We start from the raw sequence: 27,600 nt of genomic DNA, 5'->3' as shown, positions 1-27,600 counted from the left end.
ACCCTCCCTCTCCCAGCCTTTTGATCCTCTTAGTCACTGCAGCACAACGATGGCTTTGATCTGGCCAAAGAAGCAGACTTCACACGGGCATCTGTCAATCATCGTTTAACTTGTTAAACAGTTGAAAGGAACCCGCGCTGGAATGAATGTGTGTACTGTGGGGACGTTGGAGACATATAAATGCCAGAAGTGATCATGAGGAGTTTGAAATTTCTACATGTCACTTCAACGGTCACAGCTAAAGTAGATAAACAGAAGCATTTAATAAAGCCAAGGATTTATCTGCTTCAGTACTTTATTCTTGTTCAAAAATGATTTGGTTGGACAGTTATGTTTAAAACTTATCATAATTATGACATTTGAAGTGCTTAAAAACCATTTATTTATATACATTTTTTTAAAATCACTTTGGGGGGTAAAGTGAGAAAAAAACATGTCTTATATGTATCTCTTTCCAATGCTAAATCTGAATAAATACGTTGGGCACAAAAAAAAAACACACACACACACACACACACACACAAAAAAAAATAAATAAATAAATAAATAAATAATGGGGGGGTGCGCTACTTCGCGGTTTTTCACTTATCGTGGCGGGTTCTGGTCCCCATTAACCGCGAAAAACAAGGGATGACTGTACACTGTGGTGATGGTGAGTCGTCTAAAGTCTTTCCAAACAGCTATTTAAGTCATCTTGTGAAAATTTCTTGAAAAAAATATATATACATTTTTTTTAATATCGCAATATAATATCGCAATATATCGCAAACCCCCAAAAAATCGCAGCAACAGTTTTTTCCAATATCGTTCAGGCCTAAGCTGGAGTTTATCACAGCTAACTCCAGGCAGAAGGCGGTGTACACCCTGATCAGGTTGCCAGCCAGTCGCAGGGCACATCTAGACACACAACCATTCACGCACACACTCACACCTACGGAGAATCTGGAGTGTTCAATCAGCATAACATGCACGTTTTTTTTAAATGTGACAGGAAGACCCTAAAAAACCCACGCAGGCATGGGAGGAACATGCAAACTCCACAAAGGAAGGCCGGAGCCGGAATTGCACCCACTATCCCAGAAATGCGAAGTGGACGTGCTAACCACTGTCCCACCGTGTCGCCATCGTATTGCAAATTATTTTTGAACAAGAATAGGGTAGAAAAATGCTTGTCTTTATGAAATGCTTCATTGAGTGAGTCCACTCAAATTTACCCACGTTTTGACGATCACGTTGCGAGAACAGTCACTCACTTACACAACGAATTAGTTGGCACAGCACACTTCAGACTGGGCTGCAAATTTAACGATGATCAACACATTTGTGCCTTTTATCGTAGCGCTACTGAGGCTTCTCTGGCTTGATCAAAGCTACAAACATGTCAAAGTTAAGTAACGAACACCAGCTGCACTGGTGACCAACAAAAAACATTTGGTCGCACTGCTTAGCAGGAAGGAGAGTGAGAGGCTGTGGCGCTGTATGAGCATGAAGCAAAAAAAACATGAATACTAGTATATTTTTTTAAAGTAAAACCTAATCCTTTTAATCCGATTCCGATCCTGTGAAAAATGGCAGGATCCGCCTGATTTCTGGTCACGTGATCGTATCTGGGACCCAAATGTAGCCTAATGTTGTTTTCATCCAGGCTTGCTGTATATACAGTGGCATGAAAAAGTATCTGAAACTTTTGGAATTTGTCACATTTCTGCATAAGATCACCATTAAATGTGATCTGATCTTTGTCAAAATCAGACAGACGTAAAAACGGTGTCTGCTTAACTAAAACCACCCAAACATTTATAGATTTTCATATTTTTAATTAGGAAAGCATAAAAATGATGAGGGATGGGAAATAAGTAAGTGAACCCTCTGCCTAGGGAGACTTAAAGAGCAATTGAAACCAATTTTTACTAAATAATTTAAGTCAGGTGTGTGCCCAATAGCTAATGAGTGGTTTAGAGCTGCTCTGCCCACTATAAAAACACACACTTGGTGAGAATTGTCTTGACGAGAAGCGTTGTCTGATGTGCATCATGGCTCTGTCAAAAGAGCTGTCTGAAGACCTGCGATCAAGGATTGTGGATTTGTATGAAAATTGGAAAGGATAGAAAACCATCTCTAAAAGTTTGGATGTTCATTAATCGACAGTCAGAGACATGGTTGCAAAAAGGCATTTGGACAGTCCACAAACATTGTGGCAAAATATTTTGTGGACTGACGAAACCAAAGTTGAATTGTTTGAGAGTAACACAGAACATCATGTGTGGAAGAAAAATAGAACAGCTCAACAACATCAACACCTCATCCCCACTGTGAAGCATGGTAGCGGGAGCATCACGATTTGGGGCTGTTTTGCTGCTTAGGGCCCGGACAACTTGCAATCATTTATGGAAGAACAAATTCAAAGGTTTATCAGGATGTTTTGCAGGAAAACCTGAGGCCTTCTGTCAGACAGTTGAAGCTCAAAAGAGGATGAATGGCCCAACAAGACAGAGAAGAAAATCAACTTCTGAATGGTTTCAGAATGACTTCAGCATGGTTTCAGAAAAACAAAATACACGTTCTGGAGTGGCCAAGTCAAAGTCCAGACTTGAACCCCAATGACCAAAAGACAGCTATACATGCCAGACATCCCAGGAATCTGACTGAACTACAGCAGTTTCGTAGAGAAGAATAGGCCAAGATTAGTCTTGATCAATGTGCCAGACTGATCTGCAGCTACAGGAAGTGTCTGGTTGAAGTTATTGCTGCCAAAGGGGGGAGGGGGGGGCACAGGATATTAAATGTGATGGTTTACTTACTTATTTTCCCCCCTTTTGTCATTGTTTGCATACTAACGTCATTAAAATATGAACACCTATAAATGTTTGGGTGGTTTTGGTTAAAGCAGACACTGTATTCTCATCTGTGTGGTTTTGACAAAGATCAGATCACATTTGATGGTGATTTTATGCAGAAATTTGAGAAATTCCAAAAGTTTCAGATACTTATCATAACACTGTAAAAAGGATCCAGGATGCAGGATCTGCACACTTGCTGCTTTTATGTAGCAAAACAAAAGTTCACATGTTAAAAAGTACAAAAAACAATTGCACGTCCTGCGATTTGATCAGTGCGCATACAAACACTGTGATGGCTACGTTCAAACAATATATTGTGCAAGCCTACTTCACAACATCTTCCCATTACTAGTCCCAGGGTTGTAGTAATCGGGATTAAAACATCTGGAACCTAACCTTATTGTAACCGGTGAGATTTATTTATTTCTACGTATAGCTTTCATAAAATCGATCCGCTACATGGTGTGATAGAGCTCAGTTAGAGCATTACTTGCGCAGGTGTGAGCTAGTGAATACTATAGAATAAAAGAGTAGCAAAAAAATCTACTGCATGCGACAGTGCCTAGACTTTATCTTTTGTATCTGGCAGTTTGTCAAGCATTACATAGCAATAGAAACACTGACCTAATTCCATAAATCTGATGGCCTAAATCACATGGTCTCTCCAAATAAAGGAGAGCTGTCCTTAGAGCAGCAGAGGTGTAAACCACACTGCACTGCTATGTGCAGGGCCAATACTTTGGGAATGCGGATATTTTTATCTCCACTATCCAGATGTACTGCAAAATGCTATAATTGTACAAAGAGGGATTGGTAATTTTAATTCTACTGAAAACAAAAATATATACATATATATATATATATATATATATATATATATATATATAGTCCTTTCTGCCACCTGAATAAAATGTTGCATCAGAAAGGGCAATATGGATCAGCGCTGTGACCAATGATGAGAAAAGCTTAACTTTGTAACATCTCTGTTTTAAAAAATGCATATAACTATAAGGATCGTTGAAATGCATTTTCATGCCAATGGCATACACAATTTGATACAGGCATAATCTAAATGTGCTTATTAAGATGATAGAAATTCATCAAATGAGGCATTTATGGGGAGGAGAGACTGAAAGATTAAAGAGAATCATGTGAACTTGGTAAAAGCTACTTCAATACAACGGCAAGTTTTAGTGACGACAAAGTGCGGCAAAACGTGTCTTGTTATTATAATGTTTTGATAAAAGGTGAAAGCTGTAGGAAAATGGATAACAGCAGGTATGAAAAGAATTCTGATGGAACTTTATAAAACTAGTAGTACTGGCGAGAGCCCATCTGCGCGACTGACCTTTCTCGCTGACACTTTCCATGTCAACGTCCTCACAGCTGGTGTACTCAGGCGTGGAGCCGCCCTCTTCCTCTGAGCTACTGATGGACATCTGCCTCTTGTTTACGCCGCGCTTGCTCTTGTACGACCGTGAAGTGGGCGGCCGCAAAGACTCGGACTGTTCCGAACTTTGCGAGTCCTTCCTCAACAAGTTGTCCCCACCTTTACTTCTTGCTGTCTGTGTTAAGCCTGGCTCAAAAGAGCCCTTCTTATCTGGAGGCACACGTCCCCCTGGTTCCCCCACGGTCCTTTCCACAGAATATGCTCGATAATTCTCCGATTGAGCTTTACGGTTTCCTTTCTTGGCCAGATGGTTTCCAGGCCCCTGTGCTTCACAGCCTCCTCCTTCACCAGGCCCTAGTCCGACCTCGTTGATTGCAAGATCACTGTGTCTCCGTTCATGGCGGACCTTGGAGACCTTTGCGTGCATTCGCATCTCCTGTTCTTCCTTTTGTGGCTTCACCGGGTATCGAGCAAGGTTGGGGTCGCTACGATAACGGTTCTGGAACTCCTCCTCGCGTCGCTGTCTCTCCTTCTGTTCATCATCCTCAGGTAGTCTCCGATTTCTCACTAAGTGACCCAAGTTGTCCTCACCATCATCATAGTCCTGCGAATGGATCTTTTCCAGCCTGTGACCATCTCTTGGCAGTCTTTCTTGTCGGTCCCCGAGGCCAACCCTTTCATCCAAAGACGACTGAGATGGCAACTTCCCAGAAGATCTCCGGCCTGTACCACGCCCTAGGCCTGCCTTTCCATTTTGTTCATGGTATGAAACTGGCCTTTTTCTAGACGGAAATCAGATTATTAGATTTTATAGAATATTTCACAGGCACACAAACATAAACACGTAACCATGTTCACTCTTTCTGTTCCAGAACTGGTATCTGAGTTTGGTCTGCATTGCCATCAATAATTTGAATTATTTTCCAGGGTGGATTGTCCATCAAAGGCTGCCCTTTGATTATTTTCATGTGCTTCATATAGTGCTTCTCTGCATTTTTCAGAGGTTTTTGGCCCAATAAAGAAAAGTTAAAATGTCTGTGGTGCAATTGGCAGCCGATGGTGAAGCAGTTGGGATGACAATCAACCCGTCATAATCTGAGGGTTTTTTCTTCACTAGTTGTTATCATTGTTTTGTTTCTAGACAGGATGAAGCAAAAACTAAACTCCACAAATCAATTATTCAGCCTATCCTTAATAATCAGTGTTGTTTCGTTAAGCATGACAATAACGAAAATATTTCGTCAACGAGCACTTTTTTCATGATGATACATAACAAGTTAAAAACATCTTTTGGGGGACTAAAACATAATGAGACGAAACAATAGTTTCTGTCACATGTTCACAATCTGTGACATTTTATATGTAGGTAGCCTGCATCATAGCAGTGTCTGGGTTTATCTTTCATTTGACATGCTGCAACCCCCCCCCCCCCCCACCACCACCACCACCTCCAACGCGCCAGTGTTCTCTCCTGTCAAGGCTTGGACACATGGTAGGATTTGTTTTCTCGTCTTGGACATAGAGAATATGCCATGTTGTTTTAGCCTTTAAAGGTCTGTGCTGAGTGATCATCACACACTAAATGGAACAGTGTTAGCATAGCATTTGTGTAAGCATTAACCTTATGCTAACGGCGAGCGTCCTCTTAAACTCTCAGACAACTTTTTTTACATACAGTTCGTTGCGTCCAGGTGGGTATAATTCATTGAAAATAATTGACTGTTTTCCTGCTGAGTGTGTATTATCACCAAGTTGGCGTTGTCCTTGTAGACACTGCAAAATGTGCTAGTCTGTCAATGTTAATTCAAAATAGTTGGAAAACCTTATTTTTGGAGTGTATTTTTCTATTTTTAAGGTTTCCCCTACATATAAAAGATTGGGGCACACTGAGACACCATATTAAAAGCCACCACGCCTTGCAAAGGAGATCTTTTGTTTTGTTTTGTTTTTTTAAGGATGTTTTAAGGCTTTTAAGACACTAAGCCTAGTGTGAAGGGTTCAGCGGCAACCTATTCTTTGTGTAATGTAATGTCCGTAACTATGCGCGGCCCGCTTAAGAGAAGATCAGACTGGGAAGCTGTGAGGTAGGTGGAAGCCAGTTGGAAGAATGGGAGAACGGGCGAGAGAGAGCGGTCGCATGTAGCGGCAGCCCACTGTTATTTTGTTATTGTTTTTCTTTATTATTGTTTCCACAATTAAGTGGGTAAGCCAATACCGACTCCTCTCCTTCTTCGCCCCATCCGGGGCATTACAGTATTTTGGATCGGACTTTTCAGCGAAAGTGAGCGGTGGACGGCCGTGTTGGACGGGAAGGCAAGTTTGAATGAATGTGCGTCGGGAGGTGGGGCCCAAAATAGAGCGCTGCTACGCTAACGTCAACAACGCGTCCTATAGCAGAGGGGCAATCGTACCTATATCTGTGCTATCAGGCTGTTCGATGGACGGGTATACGCAATCACGGCTGACGAAACCTTGATAAAATCACTTTTTTTCCAAGTTTCGCAAGCTCTGGTACACTCAAAAAATGACTCTCATACCTCTCCTTGCAAAGCTAAATGGTGCTTCGATGTGCGTTTGTGTGGAAATGTAGTTAATGAACCACAAACCACAAAAACCACAAAAAATGGTAAAGCTGACTTTTAGGGGTCCCTATTTTTTTGTTTCGTGTGATTTTTTTCTTTTTTCTTTTTTTAGGTTCATGTGAATGGGGAAGTTTGGGTTAGGGCAATGTGATCGGTCGACATTGAGGGACCACTAACAGTAAGTACCAAATAAACTATTCACTTTGTCACCAAAAACTACTAAAACTCTTACATGGTTATTAGAATTTCCCCCTACTCCTTGAAATGGGTCCGTTAACAGAAGGACTATTATTGTTTTGGTAATGTAGTACGTACAGTATTAGGGCCAAATAAAAGGGAAAAGAAGGACTACGAGATGTAAGCCATACTATTGCTAAGAGAAAAAAAGTTGTATTATAACGTAGCTGTGATCAGCTATGCATTTTACATACAGTACATGCACCGTAGCTGAGAGCTACCACATTAGCCTGGCTAATGAAATATTTCAAATATATTTTTGTTATGGTTCTTCTTGGGGGAAAAAATGGGAAAAAATAAAGTCTTATTTGTCATGATATCAAGCAAGTTTGCTGTGGCACGACATGGTGAAACTGTCCGACTGCGATGCAGCCCACCACCACAGCTTGAAAAAATCCTTGAGGAAACCCCTGATTTTGCAGACCAAATTTCTAGTATATCTCATCTAAAACTAGACGAACTTAGTCTAGAGTTTTCGTCCACAAAACCCAGACAAACACAAACATACTGTATTTTGAGATGACTAAATATGACTAAGACTAATAAGTTTCATCGTCCAAAAAACTAAGATGAAATTTAAAAGGCCAGCCAAAAACAGCACTGTTTATAACGATACAGTCTACATGTAAGCAATATTGTAAATAGAATGCATCTTACTTTTCACGAGGCGGTACACTTTGGCAACGAGTACCAGGCATGGTGTCCGAAACCTTAGAGGCAGTGCCACCAGCAGGCCCCTGTATCCGATATGGCAGCTCGGTATTGCTGTTAGTTGTAGAGGACGGGGCTTGAGACTTTGAGCGGAGAAACTTCCTGTCAGGTTGGGAATCTCCCCCTTTTGCTGGGTCATTCAAGGTGGAGCCCAGGCTCCCAGGCCGCACCTCTGACTCTGAAAACCATTCTCCTGATTTGGTGAGAATCTCTTGCTGCTTACGGCATAGGTTGCATACCCACATTACCTGTAGGGGTTAAAAGGACAAATATGTTGAGCAGGACAAATGTGTCAGGCAGGCTAGTTCAAAAATGTAACTATTAAAAAAAAAAAAAAAAAACGTAAGTGCTCCGTCATGCTTTTTAACCAATACACTTTAAATTAAAGTTCCCAAGGGGTGAGGACAAGCACGGGAAGGTTTTTCTCCTATAGGGGAAAGTTTAAACGTTTTCTCTGAAGTTATTGAAATACTTTACTGTCTTTGACACAGTGGCTGCAAGTCATTTATATTAAACATTTAATTAGGATGTCAATAATAGTGATGTTATGAAATATATTCAAAGAATAATCTTCTTTTCATTCCAAATGTATAATTCAAATAGTATTATTTATGAATTTTCTGGCCAGCTGCTGCACCACATTGAAACACGACTGATGATTGATTATCATGGGCAGTGAAAATGTTCAAATTTATTTCTTATCCTTTAAATCAGTCCCAGAGACAACATCAAATACTCACACGGAAGCATTGTCGTTGGATATCGCCTCACTTCGACAGCACAAAAGCAGGATTTATCTCCCTCTGTATTTATAATCCGAACATTTATTTCTCAGAAAATAAATCCAGAGCACCAGAAAAAACGGGTGGATGCTTGAATTCCATAGCAGAACCCAAAATTAAAAAACAGGGAGCTCCTTTTTAAAGCTGCAGCCTATTTGGTGATGTTTCTCAATGTACAAGGATAGAATTGTAGCAGTCATCTTAGTAGTGAGCATGAAGCATTCATTCCGAATCCTAGTTGGCGTATGTCCAGACTAATCTAAAATAAATCAGCCAGCAACCAGGCCCACGGTGAACAAGCAACCACCCAGCCACACACCACAGTCCCTCTCATGTCTTTCTCCACCTCTTTGCGTCAGAAGAGAATTTGCAGATTATCAGTGGCCAGTAATCCTTTCAGCCCCTCACTATTTTCTAACTCATCATCAAATGACAATAAAAGCTTCCAGTTCTCACTTTTATGTATGATTTCCCCCACGACTCTTTCATTGACAATGACAAAGGAGGCAGATTAATCCGAAAGGCACCAAAAACATGTATCTAAAACAGACCTTGGCATTGTACGGGTCTTATTCAGCCCACTGGGCATCTATGTACGGCCCACTTTTTGCTCTTCAAAAATAAAAGTGAACAAATTGGCTATTTATTAGTGCAATGTAATTCAAGTTTGTTGCTTTTACAGTTTTTTCAATTGCTTTGGTACGTTTCTCAGATTAGATTTCAAATTCTCAAAACTACTTGTACAATTCCGAGCAAAAAGTATGGAATCGCCAGTCTCGAAAGCGCACTGAAACAAGAAAAAGAAATAAATAAAAAACATTGTGGTGGTCTGCAATGCAGATTCTTGACTTTTGACACCTTGTCCAATGCAGATTCTTGACTCTTGATAAGTTGATTATGCTGGAACTTTTGGTTTGGTACTGTTCCAATGAGATTTACAAAGATGACTGCCTGAAGAAAACATCAAAAGTCCCTCAGTCCTTGATGATATGGGGCTGCATGTCTGGCAAAGGCACTGGGGAGATGGCTGTGGTTAAATCTTCAATGCAGATTCTTGACTCTTGACACCTTGTCCAATGCAGATTCTTGACTCTTGACAAGATGATGATAATGGAACATTGGTTTGGTGCTGTTCCAAAATGTTGGCCTACAAATAGCCCAGATCTCAACCCTATTAATAACCTGTGGTGGAAATTGAAAAAAAAAATGGTCCACGGCAAGGCTCCGCCCTGCAAGGATGATCTGGCAATTGCAATCAAAGAGAGTTGGCACCAAATTGTTGCCTGGTACACCACACTCACCGCTGTTCAAGCTGGTGAGTCTGGCCACCATTCAGCGGATACAATTTCCAGGGCGGAGCAAGCCACAGCAAACAGACAGCGGAGTGGACCAATCAGCGATGGGCAGACGTGAAGTTAATAAAACGACGAGGGCAGGACGAGGGACTTGCGCGCGGAAGTAAACATACGAGGAGAGCGGAATTTATTCAACATGGCTAGCGCGAGACAGACTGTTGTCAATGACTCACGTCGATGTATTTTTGGTAATTTAAAACTGATTTTACCGTGGATTGGAACATATTCTCAGCTCTCCTGTTCACCATCTGTGTTGTTGTGGAGACGACTTCTGACGCGCAAGAGTGACGTTGCTCGTTAAGAACACGTCACGCAAATAAACTAAGCTGATTTGTCGATTGATTTTGTACCTGCTCAAGAGGCCGTTAATGGGCTGGTTCCCAGACTTTTCTCTCAGTGTTTGAAAAATACAGGGAGAACAGTCTGGCTGTGCCAGGCAAACTAAATTGATGAAGAATACTCATCAAGTCCATGCTTCAGAGACTGCAAGCTGTCATAAAAGCCAGAGGCGGTGCTACTAATTACTAGAAATGTGTTTTGATTGGTTTTTTTGTTGTTGTTGTTGGTTTCTCATGATTCCATATTTTTTTCCTCAGATTGGAGTGATTCCATATATATTTCCTTGCACATTTACTGACCAACACAATGTTTTTTATTCATTTCTTTTATTGTTTCTGAATGCTAAAGAGTTGCACTTTTGAACTAATTCATTATTTTTTCATACTTTTTATCTGAGTTTTATCTACATGATAAAATGTCTGGGTGAGTGCTCATCCGAGACTGGTGGTTCCATACTTTTTGCTCGGGGTTGTAGTAGAAAAACAACATAGATTATCTGCAAAAGCCATTTTTTTGGGCAAAATGGTTCGTTATCGCTCAAAATTAAATTTCAGTGTCAATGAAAATGTCAGTGATGTCAAAATTACAATTCTTTGTTTCATTGTGTACAGACAAGACAGTCAAATTGTTGGAATGCTCTAATGCTTAAGATAGTGTACGTAAGTTTAGATGAAAATCACAAATTACAACTATGTGTGTAGGAGATTGATTGCAAGAGACTGGACAAGATTCAGTTTACAATTTTACTGTTTTTACAATTTCTTGATCGGCACAACTAAACTTGAGTGCTATATGTCAGGATTTTTTTCCCCATTCTTTCTATACATCTTGACATTCCTCCCTGTTGGGCCACAAATTTTCATCCACGTCAAAATGGATGTCCTCTCTTGCTATACAGCATGGAAAGAATCTTTTTGAGTGCCTTATCCAGCCTGTGCAGGCATCTGCTGTGATGTCACTGCCAAAGCAATTGAGAAAAACTGTAATTCAAAAAAATCCGATATGGTCTGATGAACCAACGTCTTGGCGGAAACAAGTACCTGCTGCAGGATATCCCTGAAAATGTCAAACCACGTTAAAAAAGAAAAGTTGATGCTGAATTCTGCATTTTCAACCAGGTATAATTTGGAATGGAATATCCACGACATTACCAAACATGATGGAAAAAAATATATAAATGACAGCGAGCACGCATTGACTACGCATTGTATTGTGAATCAGTAAGGGTTGCATAAATGTAGAATGTATTGAACGATCATCATTAAAAGCTTTTGAAAGTTAAGTAAAGTTAAGATATTGTATTATTTTTCAAGAGCAGCTTTAAAACACTAAATCAGTGAAATGAAGGTGAATGCAAAATATGGAAACAGAGAAAAAGCTACAGCAAAGAAGCTAGGCATTCTATTGTACTGTACACAGAGGAGAAGAATAACTGAGCACTTGGTCAGCTATCCATTTGGTAAAATGACGTACATAAGGTCAGAAACCATAATGGCACTTGCATTGCTGATACCGCAATATGATAACATGCCATTTTCTAATCAAGATGAACGATGTTATGTGATGATGTGCATGCGAAAGAGTAGAGCATCTGGTGCCATCAACTTCTTACACTACACATTATGAGGTTTTACATTTAAGAGTGTGATACAGTGTAAGAGAGAGAGAGGAGGGAGACAGACAGGGAGAGAGAGACAGATTATCAGCACTAAAGGCCCTTGGTGGAATATACAAACTTACTGTAATTCGCTGCTAAAGCAAAATCACATTGTGGAGTACTATGGGTAGGAAAAAAAAACTCAATATCACCGAAGCACTCCATTCACCTCAAAATGGAAGAACAAGCACTACCGGAAGAAAATTAGAGGGGAACTTTGAGAGAGCAGACCTCTATCCAAGCAGCCAAATTCCAAAGCATCACCCTATTTCTAGCGTCTGTGACCTTTGACCCTTTCTCTTCTCATCATATCACCTACCGTGACAATTAGAGTTAAACAATCTAATTCGTTCAATCAAGTTAGCATGAAGTGCTTTTATGGCCTCTGTGACCTTTGACCTAATTACCCCACATTTTAATCAGCTCTTTTCTGTTATGTTACAAACATACAATGAAGATTTTATAGTAATCCCTTTATTTGTTCTTGAGTTATCTTGACCACAAACAACAAAAATTAATGTAAGCCATTTAATTAGTTTGTGTTTTAAATTGTGGAAATATGTAATTATAAAGGTATGATTTTATTATTATTATTATGAAATAATCTACTGCAACAACAGTCAGAGCTGAAATTCTCTACAGTATACAGGTAGTCCCCAGGTTGCGAACGAGTTACACTCCTGCGCTGGCGAAATCACCTGAATTTCCGCGTAAATCAGGATTAACCCTTTAAGTACCCCTAAATACTCCCTAAATCTAAAAATAACTACCCCAAAACATGTATTATACGTAATATTAATAAAATTAAGTAAAAAGTAAGAAGGGGACTGCCGACAAAATGGCCGATGAGGCACTGTTACGCGACTAAAAAAAATTATTTTTTTAAACCACTGGCGACACAATGGCGGACGAGACTCCAGCGTCATAAAGTTGTTAGTTTCGTAAGTCGGGTACATTATAACCCGGGGACTACCTGTATTGTTACATACGTATATTACTGTAGTAGTAATTCGTATGACATTCAACTTGCACTGGTTCACCGTGAAGAACACATATAATAAATAAAAAATAATAAATGACAGGATGATATAGTGAAATAAATTTTAAAAATGGTAAGGAAGGAAGGGTTGGCTGCTGAAACATGAAATTGGCAGCAAAAATGCTGCATACTGATGTAATCTAGCAATTGTGTAAACTGGCAATAAGTATTAATGTAAACTGCTGCACAATTATGAGGCTAATTGTATTTTTGAGGATTAATTTTGTTATATCTCTTTGTTAATCCAAAATGTTGACGAATTGTAAAACCTCAACATTTAAGCAGTAAAGGTTTTGGCTTATTACTTAGGTATACACCATTATTATTAATCAGCCAAGTAGTGGAGTACTTTGATGCATGTGATAGAGTGTTGTCTTGAATAAAGGTCAAAGTATTCTTGAAAGATGTAGATATTTTCCTGTGCCACTGCTTGAAAAACATGCCTCCTAAAAATGGGTAGTAGGTGAGAGTTGATTATGAGTCAATTTTCTGGACAGTATATTTCCCTAGGGTAATACAGTTGTGTTCAAAATTGTTCAACCTTCACAGAGGATAAGTGTTTTTGCAAGTTTGACATTCTTTTTTTCATCTTGCTTAAAATCACATCAGATAATGACATGTCAAATAGACAAATACAACTGAAATAACAAAAATATTTTTGGGAGTATTCCAATTAATGGCCTTTCTGTGATTACATCGACAAAATTATTCATCCCTCCAAGTCCACCATTCTTAAGAACAAAGGTTTCCATCAGGTGTTGTCAAACAGTCGATGTGAACAGAACCCTAATGAGCAGCAATTAAGCAGATTTAAAAGGACTGTGAGACATGGCTCTTCTTGGCAGTTAATGACATCTTTACAACATGGTGAAGTCCAAGGAATGGTCAAAAAAGTTCAGAGAGGGTCATTTCACTTCATAAGCAAGGATATGGATATAAAAAGATATCAAAAGGACTAAAAAGACACAATTGGGAGCATAGTCCGCAAGTTTAAAGCTAAAGGCACAGTTGGAACACTACCTGGGCGTGGTAGAAAGAGGTTACTGTCTGCAACTGCTGTGCGATACCTGAAGCGAAAAATGGAGAAAAATACCCGGTTGACTGCTGAGGAACTACGACAGGACGTGTCATAGGAAGGTATTCAGGCTTCATCCTAGACAATAAGACGCACACTGCGAAATGATGGCTTCCATGCAAGAACTCCCTGGCACACCCCCCTGCTGACTCCAAAGCACAATAAGTATGCCAAAAACCATGTGGACAAACCACAAAGGTTTTGGGATACTGTTCTCTGGAGTAATGAGACGAAAATGGAACTTTTTGGGGTAATGGATCAACGGTACGTGTGGAAGAGAAAGAATGACGCCTGGGGGTGGCGTGGCTCAGTGGTAGAGTAGTTGTCCCCCAACCCAGAGGTTGTGGGTTCAATTCTCCGCCCTGATGAACTCACTTAAGTGTCCTTGAGCAAGATACTGAACCCCACGTTGGTCCTGGTGCTGCGTCACCAGTAGGTGGATGGCGAGATAGTGTAAAGCGCTTTGAGCGCCTTGGAAGGTGGAAAAGCGTTATATAAGTATAACACCATAACCATAAAAAAAAAAAAAAAAAAAAAAAAAAAAAACACCCTATCTACTGTGAAGCACGGTAGGGGGTCAGTCATGCTCTGGGGTTGCTGTGCTTCTTCAGGTACAGCGAATTGTCAGCGTGTGCAAGGTATTATGAATTCAATTCAATACCAGGAGATCTTGGAGGCAAATGTCATGCAGTCATTAACAAAGCTGAGGCTTGGGCGGGATTGGACCTTGCGACAGGAACATGATCCTAAGCATGCCTCAACATCTACCACATTTTGGTTGCAAAAGAAGTGCTGGAAGATTCTGGAGTGGCCATCGCATTCACCAGACTATAATCCCATTGAAAATCTCTTGTGGTACTTGAAGAAGGCAGTTGCAGCACGCAAGCCCTAAAATGTTCATGAACAATAGGCCTTTGCCCATGAGGAATGGGCAAAGATACTTGTGGATCACTGCAAGAAACTTGTGTCAAGCGAATTACTGAAGTTATACATTACTCAGGGGATAATTTTGTCAATGAAGTAATCACAGAAAGGCCACAAATTGAAATATTGATTCCCAAAAATATTTTTTGTTATTTCAGTTGTATTTGTCTATTTGACATGTCATCATTTATTGTGATTATAAACAAGATGAAAAATAAATGTCAAAATTGTAAAGACCCTTATCTACTGTGGAGGTTGAATAATTTTGAACACAACTGTAGCAGATCACATGCATTTCCATCACAACATTTTCAATAAAACATATATCTCACCCAAAAAACTAAAAATAAAACAGCATTGTACAAAAGTTAAATGCAAATGAACAGTTCTCAGATAGTGATTGTCTGCCTTACAAAAATGTCCAGGGTGATATATTTTGCAGTTTTGACAATTATTGTTCTAAAATAGCAAAATAAACAGTATTTTGGCTATAATAGACACTCAACGGTTTAAAGCTTAACTGTCTCATAAGCAGGAAGGGGAAACATGCACAGGCATGGGTGTACATTGTGCATACCCTGTAAATCAGGGGTGGGCAAACTGGTCCTCGAGGGCCGCAGTGGGTCCTGGTCTTTGTTCCAACTGATCCAGCACCGAGCTTTTAACCAATGAGGTTTTAATGGAAACAAGAAGCACCTGACTGCAATCAACTGATTGCACTTATGACACACCAGATTGGTGAAAAGGTGTCCTCTTGATGTGTTGCAGCAAAAACCCGCACCCACAGCGGCCCTTTGTGGAATAGTTTGTCCACCCCTGCTGTAAATCAAAGTTTTTCTAAAATTGTGCATGCCAGCTAAATTCCAATCAGTGTTGTTTTCGTCAACGAATTTTTTCAGTCACGATGACGAGCTAAAAACGTGGCTTGGGAGACTAGAACATAACGAGACAAATGCCAGTTTTCGTCTGACGAGACAACAACGAGACGAAAATGCGACATCGTTTCTGTCATATATTCAGAATGGGTGACATTTTCACATTGTACGTGGAGTATGTTAGCTTGCATCTTAGCAGTGTTTGGGTCCTGTTACTCATGTGAGAGGTGCTACGCCTCTCCTTCACTCTTCACACCGGAGTTTAGGTTGCGTCTAGATCTAGAGTCAGGTCCATCTTGCTCGTTTGGAAACCCGGTAAGATTTGTTTTCTTATATTGGCAAGAGAGAATATGCAATGCCGCTTTAGCATTTAAAGGTCTGTGCTGAGTGAACATCAGACACTAAATGTAACTCCTAGCATTAGCGTAGCATTCACGTTAATGTTAGCAATAGCATCAGATTGGTGAGCGTCATTTTAAAACACTGGCCAGTCTAAAGCAGAGCCACTCGGCTTTTCTGGTCACTAAGTTTAGAGGAGAGCCAGTTTGCGAAATAGCATTTAGCTAATAGCCCACTTCAGATGTTTTGTTTTGTAAATGAGCAATTAGTGGGAAATACTGATTGCTTGCAACTACTCTACTCTAAGACTTCCCAGTGTTAAACGCTCAGTGATTTTTTTTACATACAGTTCGTGGCTTCCGGGTGGGTATAATTGAAAATGATGTACTGTTTTTCTTGCTTTGTGTATTGTTTTATCATCACCAAGTTGGCGTTGTCTTGTAGATCCTACAGTATGTGCTCTTTTGTCTATGTTAATTTAAAAATTGATGGAAACCTTTATTTATTTTTGGACAAAAAAACTTATGAATTTTACAGACGAAAGTAACTGTCGACTAAAGATGAAATTTGTATGAGATTTTGTCGACTAAAGCTTAGAATAAGACAAACACATTTTGAAATGACTGAAATATGATTAAGGCTAAAGTAAAGTATTTTCGTCCAAAATAATAAGACTAAAACAAAACTTAAAAGGGCTGCCAAAAACAACACTGATGCGAATCTCTCTGCCCAATATTTCAAAAGATGTACATGTTTTTTTTTACCCAATCAAACCACTCAATCTGACAATGTCATGCCTGTGGCCTTTGGAAGAAGGGTCAGGATTTCATTAAAGTGTCATTGCCCCTGCAGATATCCTATATCATTGATCATGCTCACTTTTCTGGTTGACTTTCAGGGTCTGAATTCATTCTCAGAATTAAATTATTGATATGGTCCACTGGATTCTTATCCTCACATCTGCAAATGAATACAGACCCACATGTGGAGGAGGGAAATCATGAAACTCATGCAGCAAATCCATCACCTAGAAAGCCTTACCCTCTCCTTTACTACGATACACTTTGTAGGGGAAGCAGACAGACAATAGACGTAGTATTAGTCATGAGTTAAACTTCTCGATTTCGGGTTGGAGGAGTATCAACTCCTGTCTAATCTACAGTGGCAAAACTATATGTACTGACATTGTACTGTATTGCATCATAGTGTCACATAATAACTCTCATACACAAACTACTCTTGCTTCTGCCACTATTTTTTTTAAACAAATTAACCTTTCAAGAGTAAAATGTAAAATTTTATTGATGGACAAAAGTGCACTTGGTCTTGATTTAAAGCAGCCAGTGGTTTCACTTTGAAGTCGCACAAGCATCAGTCACATAACACAGAGAACAAAAAAACAAAAAACAAAGATGCTAACCACTTTGTCCTCCTTTGTCGCATGCAGTCCAGGTTGCAGAGAGAATTGGAAGAAGTGAATGGGGAAGAGAAGAAAGGAGGGAGGCAATAAACATAAAAAGGACATGTATAGGTGGAATTTGTGATGACACAGTGGACAGACATGGGGAGAAGACAGAAAAGTGAGGCAGAAAAGAGGGAAAAGGTGTTCCAAACATTTGTTAATTACCCTATCCAGATTTCAGATCCCTTCACATTGAAATAGAGATGTAAGTGGATGGTATGTATAGTCACATTGACATAAATGGCTGCAGTAACATGAATGCTTGTTAAACCCTTGGGCTGGGAGATTAATTAATTAATTCAATAAATTACAATTAAGTTTATTTGGAAACAGATTTGTGTTTCGGGTTTATACTATGCGTATTCAGAATTTCAGACTCTATTTACGATTTTTCAAACAACAACACTTAACGCTGCCTGTTAAGAAACACTCGTCTTTTTTCGAAACTTCAAGAAAGCACACTTATCAAGGCTTCCTCTGTCGTGAATTACAGGTATCCGTCCACCAAAACAGCAGGATATCACTGCACCAGCACCTACGCGATTGGACGCGCTCAGAATTCGACGCTCCGAAATAGAACACATTTCTATTTCGAGACACGCCCCTCCACAGCAAATTCACTTACAATTTGCCGCTCTATCGGAAACGCTGACTACCACCCGGAATGCCCTCTCCTGCAAACTGCAAGCTGCTAACACAAGTATGAGAAGGCTTTAAAAGTCTCATGACCACCTACTTCCAGGAGTTCTCTCTCTTGGGTTGTAGGAACGCTCAGAGATTGAATGGAAGAGGTGTATCTTAAAAAAGCACAACTATGGTTGTTATAAGGATTCGTGCCACGCTGATTCATTTTTATTGTATATTGCATTACATGATGGAAACTGGCTGCTGCTATACGAAACAATATATATTTATATATATATATGTATATTAGGGCTGTCAAAATTATCGCGTTAACGCGCGGTAATTAATTTTTTAAATTAATCACGTTAAAATATTTGACGCAATTAACGCACATGTCCCGCTCAGACAGTATTCTGCCTTTTGGTAAGTTTTACAGCAAGGTTTTTTGTGCTGTCTAACAGCGAACTCTTGTGGTCGCTTTGCGACATGGTTTATTGCTTTCTTGCCAGTTCAATATGGCTGCACGACGTCTCGGGCTGACGCCTACGTGGTAATGTTGTGCTTATATGATCCTTGGACAAGATTTGTCCGTAAGTATGGTTGTTGTAAAGAATGTACATATTATGTTAGTAAGCGAAATGTTATATTTTTTGTATAAGACGCTTGTTGTTTATGTTTAGTGAACCTGTATAGCATGCTAAGCTACCGTTGTTGCTAATGCAATGCTTGTGTACTTTTTTTTTTAGTTTTACTACGGTCTTCAGAGGACAATGGTTTGAGGCCATTTTATTAATAAATCAGATGAAAAAGGAAGAAGTCTGATTATTAAGGCGTCGTTCACTAGCTTTGGAAAAAGTAGACGCTTCGGAGTGAGGACAGTATAGACAGATTTAAATGACAGTAGAGTGAAATGCCCACTACAGTCTTTATGTACTGTATGTTGAATATATATATATCCATCTTGTGTCTTATCTTTCCATTCCAACAATTTATTTTACAGAATATATATATAATTTACAGAAAAATATGGCATATTTTATAGATGGTTTGAATTGCGATTAATTGCGATTAATTACGATTAATTAATTTTTAAGCTGTAATTAACTTGATTAAAAATTTTAATCGTTTGACAGCCCTAATATATATATATATATATATATATATATATATATATATATATATATATATATATATATATATATGTGTGTGTGTGTGTGTGTGTGTGTATATTGTTTCGTGTATATATATAACTATCACAATATGCAAATTTTTTGAGAAGGACCTGTATGTGTATACATATAAATGTGTATATATATATATATATATATATATATATATATATATATATATATATATATATATATATACATATATTATATATTTTTTTTACTAATCTAAATAGATTTTCGATGGATTGATACCCCAAAATCCGTCTAAATAATACTTTGAACGACTGCTAATCCAGCACATAATGTACTGATATGTCCCACCAGTTTCGCCAAGGTAAAATGAAAATTGGCAGCCGTCTGTTGAATCTTATAAATCGGTATCTCCATTTTGTTTTGTTCTTGTGTTTCATTTGGACAAACATAGGTTGTGGGATTAGCCACTGCCTTACATGCTTGCATGATGAGAAAATGCAAGACACAGAAAAACACAGACATGATGCAAGAACAGGTGAGTTTTTGCATTCAAGTGAGAATAAGTGTTTAATTCTACACCATTCCACAACACTCTCCAGCTTTAGAAAAAAATGACAATGAGGATGTGGGGTGATAGTTGTTGTGATCCCAAGACATTCTTCTAATACTCTTTGGTATCCACAAAGTGAGACCAAGAAACAAAGAAACAAATGATGAGCTCATGGCTACATAGAAGCTAAAGCACAAATGATGGGTACAGTATGTTAGTGAGAGTATAAAAGTGAGGAAGAATGTATTCTCACATTGTTGGAACGCAGAGAAACTCGGCCCCCACAACGGGCACAGAATTTGGTTTGGCAGTAGGAGCACAGGTGACCACAGCCATCCGCAAACTTTGTCTTCCGGCAGATGCCACAGGTGGGTGCGTCATCCTTCTGCTGTGTCTGCTGACGTCGTGTCTCCGCCCCGATGCGCCGAACCTCCTGTTTATAGCTCTCAAACTGCTGGTGCAGTGTTCTGTGAAAAAATGAGAGGAACTTTTTACATATGGCAAAATTTACAGAAACATTTTCATAAGATCCTCATAAATAAAAGTGATTATTATTATGATTTTATAGGGATGTCCGGATCGCATATTTTTGCACCCAAGTCCGGATCACCAGATTTTGAGAATCTGCCGATATTGAGTCACAATCCGATACTGAAAAAAGTTGTGTGTTTTTTTTTTTTTTTTTGAACAAAAGTTCTAAACATGTTCCAGTACCATACTGTTTACAGTACTTCTCTTTTCTCCTTTATCCAGGAGTGTTGCAGAGCATAAAACACTAACATAAAATATTAGTATTAACACATATATTTTTTGTTTCTTTTGGCAATGCCATTGTATTTCTGGATTACTTTATCACTTTTTAACCCTTCAAAAAATAAAGATATATATTATCTTTTTTAAAAATGAAACAAAAACAATCCTTTTCACCTGATTCCGATCCTCTGAAAGATGGCCCGATCCGCCGATATCCGATCACGTGATCGGTTCAGGGACATCCCTATTATTTTATGAATAATTGGATGATTTACAGCATACACATCTATGGTCTGACTGACTACAATCCTAAATAGAAAAGTAATTGCATGTTAAATTGCTTTAAAACAGTACTTCTCAAATAGTGGGGCGGGCCCCCCTAGGGGGGCACAGAGCGATGCCAGGGGGGGCGCATGTGACCTCGGGGAAAATACTTTTTTGCCATACTTGAATAATGTATCATTTTCAAAGTGTGCGCAGTATTTTTGAACAAAACGAGAGCACACAGCAAAGAGCACTGGAGATATTATGAGCTAAGACGAGGAAATATGACTAAGCGTACATATGTAGCGTTTGGCTTTGACTCTTAATACAGTGGGAGACGAGAAAAGACCAGTCTGTGTCTAAAAATGTTTGCAACAGACAACAGGAAGCCACATCAAATAAGATATCACTTATAAACATTGGACCCCACTCACATTGATAAGCCACTTGATTTTTTTTCAGCCAAGACGTGCCGAATATTGCCAACAATCGTCACGCTTTGTTTCGCAGTGTTACATCAGTAAACCAGCGAGCACTGTTAGCATCATAAAAGGTGGCATACCAAGTTGCTCAGTGCAAAATAGCAGAAATAAAAACTGTCCCACTGTCCAATGACACTGTTGTTTTTGTTCGATTATTTTTTGTTTTTACGGTTAAATGGTTATTTGAATGTATTAGTATTTATTGATTGATTTTATTAAAATTTATTTTTCACTATTAGATGGTTAAAAAATGTACTGTGAACGTATATTTAGATTGGATGTAACTTTTTTTTTTTTTTTTTAATTCAGGCAAAGTGATGCACTTTGTCTTTTCTATACTTTATTGTAAGTTGAGCTATATATTTTTTCTTTAATATTAAAAAGGACACAATATTATGCAGAGGTATACTTATATTAATAATTTATAGGCAAATGATACAAATTACAGTGGCGGCAGAGTTGTGTGGGGGGGGCGCGAAACGTTTATATCTTCCTGGGGGGGGCGTAACAGAAAATAACTGAGAAGCACTACTTTAAAAGCATCTCTGTACAGCTTGCCTTATGTCCCTCAAAAAGTCAACAAGTATTTATACTGCGCAAAACATGCACGTTTGCTATTTTTTTCTCATTTGAAAATCCGACCGATACACATGGGCTCGCGTGTAGGTGGAAATAAAGTTAAGCACTTGCCTAAAAATGTCAGATCATGTTAAAAATAAAACAATAGTAGTTGACACTTGACAAAATGAATGACAGAACAGCTGACACTTCCTTGTCAACGGAGCTTCACGAGCACTTGCCGTGAGAGATGCATAAATTTCGGGCACATCATGTGCACACCTCACTCCCTCTTCCACGTCAGTGTGGCTGTGTGGTCAAGGAATCTTAACCCAAACAAGCATTTTGTGGCTGCAGGAGCATGGATCAAGTTACACCAATATCATGGCATGACCAGCCAATCAGAAAATTGCTTACTGGCTCCCAATCCGCCAATGACTGTACCCTAAGCAGAAATTGCAAATTTTTCATTGTCTTACGAATCAATTCTCGTGTAAATCAGTGTTAAAAATTAACCATGTTGCTGATGTTGTAACTAAAACAGTACTAATGTAGAGTAAACAAAAGGCCTTTTTGGAGGTAAATAATAATGGACACAGTGCCATTAAAATACATTATTTACTTATGGATTTTTTCCGACTATAAGGATCACCTGACTAGAAGCCGCATTTTCCTATAGTAAAGTGTCGGTTGAAAAAATCACTAATTTGTGAATTACATGAATGCTTGCTTGTACTTACTTAGCATGTTTTTGTGTTTAATAATTGTATCGTAGAATATCGTGGATTGGCTTCCTGACCCATGTTGTAGCACCATATCACAAGATAATTGTTTTCATGAGCCTTGTATCACAAACCGGATAATAACGTGACGTACCCAGAGGTTCCCACCCCTAGTTAAATACCTTCATTGTGAGAATATCAATAACACCATATAAGAGATATGCACAGCACTGTTGTTTTTGTCAACGTTGACTATAAAATATTTCGTTAACAAACATTTTTTCAACACGATGACGAGACAATAACGAGCTTAAAACATTTTTGGGGCGATTAAAACAGAACGAGCCTAATGCTAGTTTTCGTCTGACAAGACGAGAATGAGATAAAAATGTGCAATAGTTTCCGTCAAATGTTCACAATGTGTGATATTTTATGTGTAGTTAACATTCCTCTAGCGGTGTCTGGTTGTGTCACTCATGTGACATGCTGCGCCCCCATCCCCAAATCAGCAGTGTGTCCTCTCCAGTCTCCAAGCTCGCACACATGGTAAGATTTCTTTTCTTATCTTGGCCAGAGAGAATATGCAATTTTGCTTAAGCCTTTAAAGGTCTGTGTTGAGTAATTATCACACACTAAATGTAATTCATAAAGTTAACATAGCATTCGGCTAATGCTAATGGTGAGCGTCCTCTTAACTCTTGGATGTTTTTTTACATACAGTTCGTGGCGTCCATTTCGGTATAACTAATTGAAAATAATGGATTGTTTTCCTGCTGAGTGTGTAATATCACCAAGTTGGCGTTGTCCTTGTAGAAGCAGAATATGTGCTTGTCTGTCAATTTTTATTCAAAATAGTTGGAAACCTTTATTTATGTATTTATTTTCGGAGTGATTTTGTCTTATTTTACAGACGAAAATATTTATAGTAAACGTCGACTAAAACCAGATGAAATGAGTCTTAAGTTTTTGTCAACAAAAACTAGACGAAGACAAACACATTTTCAGATGACAAAAAAATATGACTAAGACTAATAAGTCTTGTCGTCCAAAAGACTAAGACTAAGATGAAAATTAAAAGGGCTGCTAAAAACAACGCTAATGCACTGTTACGAAGGAGTAGTTACATTCAGATGATGGCTGTATGTAGGGTAGGTATATAGTAGACTGCCTCTCACCAAAAGTGAACTGGGATGGGTTTAAAATTGAATAAAGCAACCAGTTCTTGGTATGTTGTGCTCATGATTAAGTGGTTAACCCAACAAGAGCTATGCGAGACTGAAATTTTAAGCTACTTTTTTCACAATGCTACAGTGGTACCTCTACATATGAATTTCCTTCGAACCAGGACCTGGTTTGTGAGTCGAAATAGTCATATGTCGAGCGGGATTTTCCCAGAGGAATAAATTATAATTCCATTAATTCCTTCTACAACCAAAAAACCTACGCGAAATCCTTAATAAATACTGCTGGTACAATAAAAAAATGGCAATTACACATGGCAAAATAAATAAAATATAAATACAAATCGGAATGATAATGATCATAATGTAATGAATCGGGTTCTACTATGGTGGTTGTGTTTTGCATGCTATTCCTGAACACACTGTGTGACAGAGTGAGAGAGGTGCAGAAGAGTGTGACGTTTTTACTTTCTCGTGTTGTTGTTGTTGGCTGACAGTAGCCGTGTTGTGTTGCACAAGTTCTGAAATAAATTATTAAAAACCTGACGAAGTTGGTAACTTCCTTGCCGATGTTACAATGATAATAATTGTCACCTTAACTTATAAAAACTGGCGAACGGAGGTCGGAGGAGGACCGTCGAGATCATAGCTATTGTTAGTGCAATTATTATGTTGTGAATAAAATATGTATGTTTATGTAGTTAGAATAATATTTTGAATTTATAATTTAATTTAAAAGTAATACAAGGATTTATGTAGAAGAACTAATGTGACACAATTGATAGGCAATCGCTGTCAACACCTGGTGTCGGAACGGGTCAGAACAGACGCTAACCCTAAACAGAAGTTGTGAACCATGCATCACAGTCTTTTGACCGTCACATTAATACTTACTTATGAATTTATCTTTTGTTTTTGAATTATATGAACTATCAGTAAAAGAAAGACATCAACATAAGGTTTGGATTCAAGACTATCGCGTATGAAAGAACTTCAGGGCTTCAAAGCTCATGAGTCACCTGCACTCACAGACTTATTGTATTGTCGAGTCAGTTCACTGACGTGCACACCACAATCATATTTTTCTATTATTTCCATCTTGATTTCAATGGTAAGTGTTACCTTTTTCCTTTTTTCACCAGCTGTACTAACCTTCTTGGGACCCATACTGATTTCTCTCATCTTGCGAGAAAACAAAGAAATTGCGACGCTGTTATAAATCGCGGTATTTTGAGCATGTCATTTAAGGTTGAGACAAATGACGAGTCAAATTTTAAGTTGAATGTCGAAAAATTCGTATGTCGAGGTATAACTGCACTAGAAAATATGATGTCTGCATCGAGTGAATTGTGCTGATTTCTTCAATGCTACCATGCTGAAAAGAAACAAAAAGCATGGAGCACACCACAGACAATCCCCTGACGAGCAGAGTAGTTGGATCAGGAATGATCTGCCTGATATGGAATGTTAAATAAAACATAATACCGTAAACGTTTGCATTGTGGTAAGTAATGGGAATCATTGGATCGTGGTATTAGAAATATTCATAGTATCAATTGAATCAGGCATGGTACAAATATTTGTGTTGGAGGAGGGGCTGAAATAAAAATATAAAAGCAATGAAAAGACAATTTTCTATATTTGCTCTTATGGAATTTTAACACCATATGTAAGTTGTGCATTTCAGTACTGTTGTGGGATCTAGTTAAGATTCAAATAATAATTTATGGACACTGGCTTTTTGACAACCCACTATATAAATGTTATATAAATGTGTTACATACAAATGTTATGGCCACATATATTCTAATGGAAAAACAACATAGTAGCTACGTCACTAGCAGGACCTTTGACCACATCGTGCTATCTTATCCTGCCAGTGGGAACCAAGGCTCAACCAAGCCCAAGCACCATGGGTACAGCTGTCAGAAACAGAGGGTTCACAGCCGGTTGTCATGGCAACATGGTGGCGTCAAATGTTCGATGTCAGCGGGTGTCAGTGCACCAGCTGTTCATGTTCTTAAAGCCACATTTTGCACATTCTTTTATGCTGCTTAGAGCAGATATAGCTGCACTAAGCAACTCTCTTAGTCAGAAAAAAAAAATACAGCTGGGTAAATAGGCGCCATCAGAGATTCACAGCAATCCTTTGAAAATATTTGGTTGAATCCACAATCCAATGTTAGAAATCATAAATAGAACTTAATGTATTTGAAAAACGTGACACAAAACTGAGGTATTGAAAGTCATTCAACATTACAAAAAATGTGCAGTGGATGACAAAATAACTAGAGCCTATAAGTTGATTACTGTATTAAGTTAGCTAAATCAGTGATATGGTTGGCATCTATTGCGGCCTCGCCAACCTGAGAGCGGGATTCCTCTCAACTGTGATCCTTTCGCAAGGTTGTTTTTTTTTACTAGGCTGGTGGAAGGGGTTTAGATCAGGGTATGTCACCATTGATTGCATTGCTATTATTCATGATGGATTTTCATTAATGCCTAATATTTATTTTTTTAACACTTTTAATCGTAAATTATATATTTTCATGTCCACTGCTTGTCTGTGATGCTGTTTGGGATCTTTTAGTGATTCATGGCTGTATAAATCAACGATAGACTAAATAATGCCAATAATTGCAGTTATCATTCTGTAGAGTGATCTAGAATGGGTTTCGTATAACATTGACACTTGTGTTATGGGTCTTTAGTTAAAAAATTATGTCAGCATGAAAATTATCCTTCTTAAAAAATTAATTTGACTATTCAGTTTCGACTTTCAACACATTCTGGGATGCATTTTTTGGTGCGGGAATTGCTTTATTGCCAAATTAGTCTGATGACATGAGTGCAGTGAAGGTTAAGATTGTTACGATATTTGTATTCATCCCGTACTGTCTGGGGTGGGAGTTGGCAACCTGCGTTTTTAGAGCCGTATGTGGTTCTTTAGCGCTGCCCTAGTGGCTCCGTGGAGCATTTTCAAAAACACACGTTTCTATCAGCAGGGTGCGGTGCAAGTCTATTGTAAACAAACCGGCGGTTGTGTGATGGGCCAAGGATCCAAAAAGGAAAAAGAGAAAAATAACTGCAGATTCAAGGTTTCTTGGACCGAATCATTTGCATTCATTGCCAATGCGGAAGGACTGCCTGAATGTTTACTCTGTGGCGAGAAATAACAAAAAGAGTAATGTGGAAACACATTTCCAGGGCCCATTGTATTACTTCTGAAGAACTTAGAGGAGCGCAAAAATAGATTTAAGAAGTGGATTGCATCACCCAACTCCACTACTGCTGCATGTTTGTTGCAACCCGGGAGATAATAAAAGCGTGAAAAACCATTCGCAGATGGTGAGTACATTAAGGATACATTCATCAACATATTAGAACACCTATTTGCAGACTTCAAAATCAAAACCGAGATAATTAAGAAAATCAAAAACATGCCCAGATAAGGGGCATGTTATGCACGTTCCATTTTGTTGTTTTTCGAAACCTCAAAATAAAAATGACATCAAAAATCAAATTTCTTTATTGCATTTTCTATACTTTTTTCAAAGCAATGAAACAATTCATTAATATTGTGATGAAGTTAAACTTGAGGTGGCATCATACAACAGAGTAGTCACATGGTGCGTTGGATGCACTGCAGGGAAAATAAACATTAAATCATGAAGGCTCATTATGTATTTTTAGCCAGCTCAGTCATTTTGATAGTAG

The 27,600-nt window shown here is 38.6% G+C and overlaps 1 protein-coding gene across 12 annotated transcripts in view; it reads right to left on the bottom strand.

Moving 5' to 3' along the window:
- Positions 1-27,600, bottom strand: part of rims1b (regulating synaptic membrane exocytosis 1b) — a 141,668-nt gene that overhangs the window by 82,350 nt on the left and 31,718 nt on the right. For all 12 annotated transcript variants that reach the window (XM_057842448.1, XM_057842449.1, XM_057842451.1 and 9 more), the window contains exons 2-5: positions 20,177-20,390; positions 17,187-17,207; positions 7,707-8,008; positions 4,189-5,012 (exon numbers count right to left, since the gene is read on the bottom strand). In XM_057842448.1, the coding sequence (XP_057698431.1) occupies positions 4,189-5,012; positions 7,707-8,008; positions 17,187-17,207; positions 20,177-20,390 (1,361 nt within the window). The remainder of the gene's footprint in view (positions 1-4,188; positions 5,013-7,706; positions 8,009-17,186; positions 17,208-20,176; positions 20,391-27,600) is intronic.

This window comes from Corythoichthys intestinalis, chromosome 8 (assembly GCF_030265065.1).
Source record: "Corythoichthys intestinalis isolate RoL2023-P3 chromosome 8, ASM3026506v1, whole genome shotgun sequence".
NCBI lineage: Eukaryota > Metazoa > Chordata > Actinopteri > Syngnathiformes > Syngnathidae > Corythoichthys > Corythoichthys intestinalis.
The sequence above is the reverse complement of the archived record's forward strand: the minus strand, read 5'-3'. Positions and strand labels throughout refer to the sequence as shown.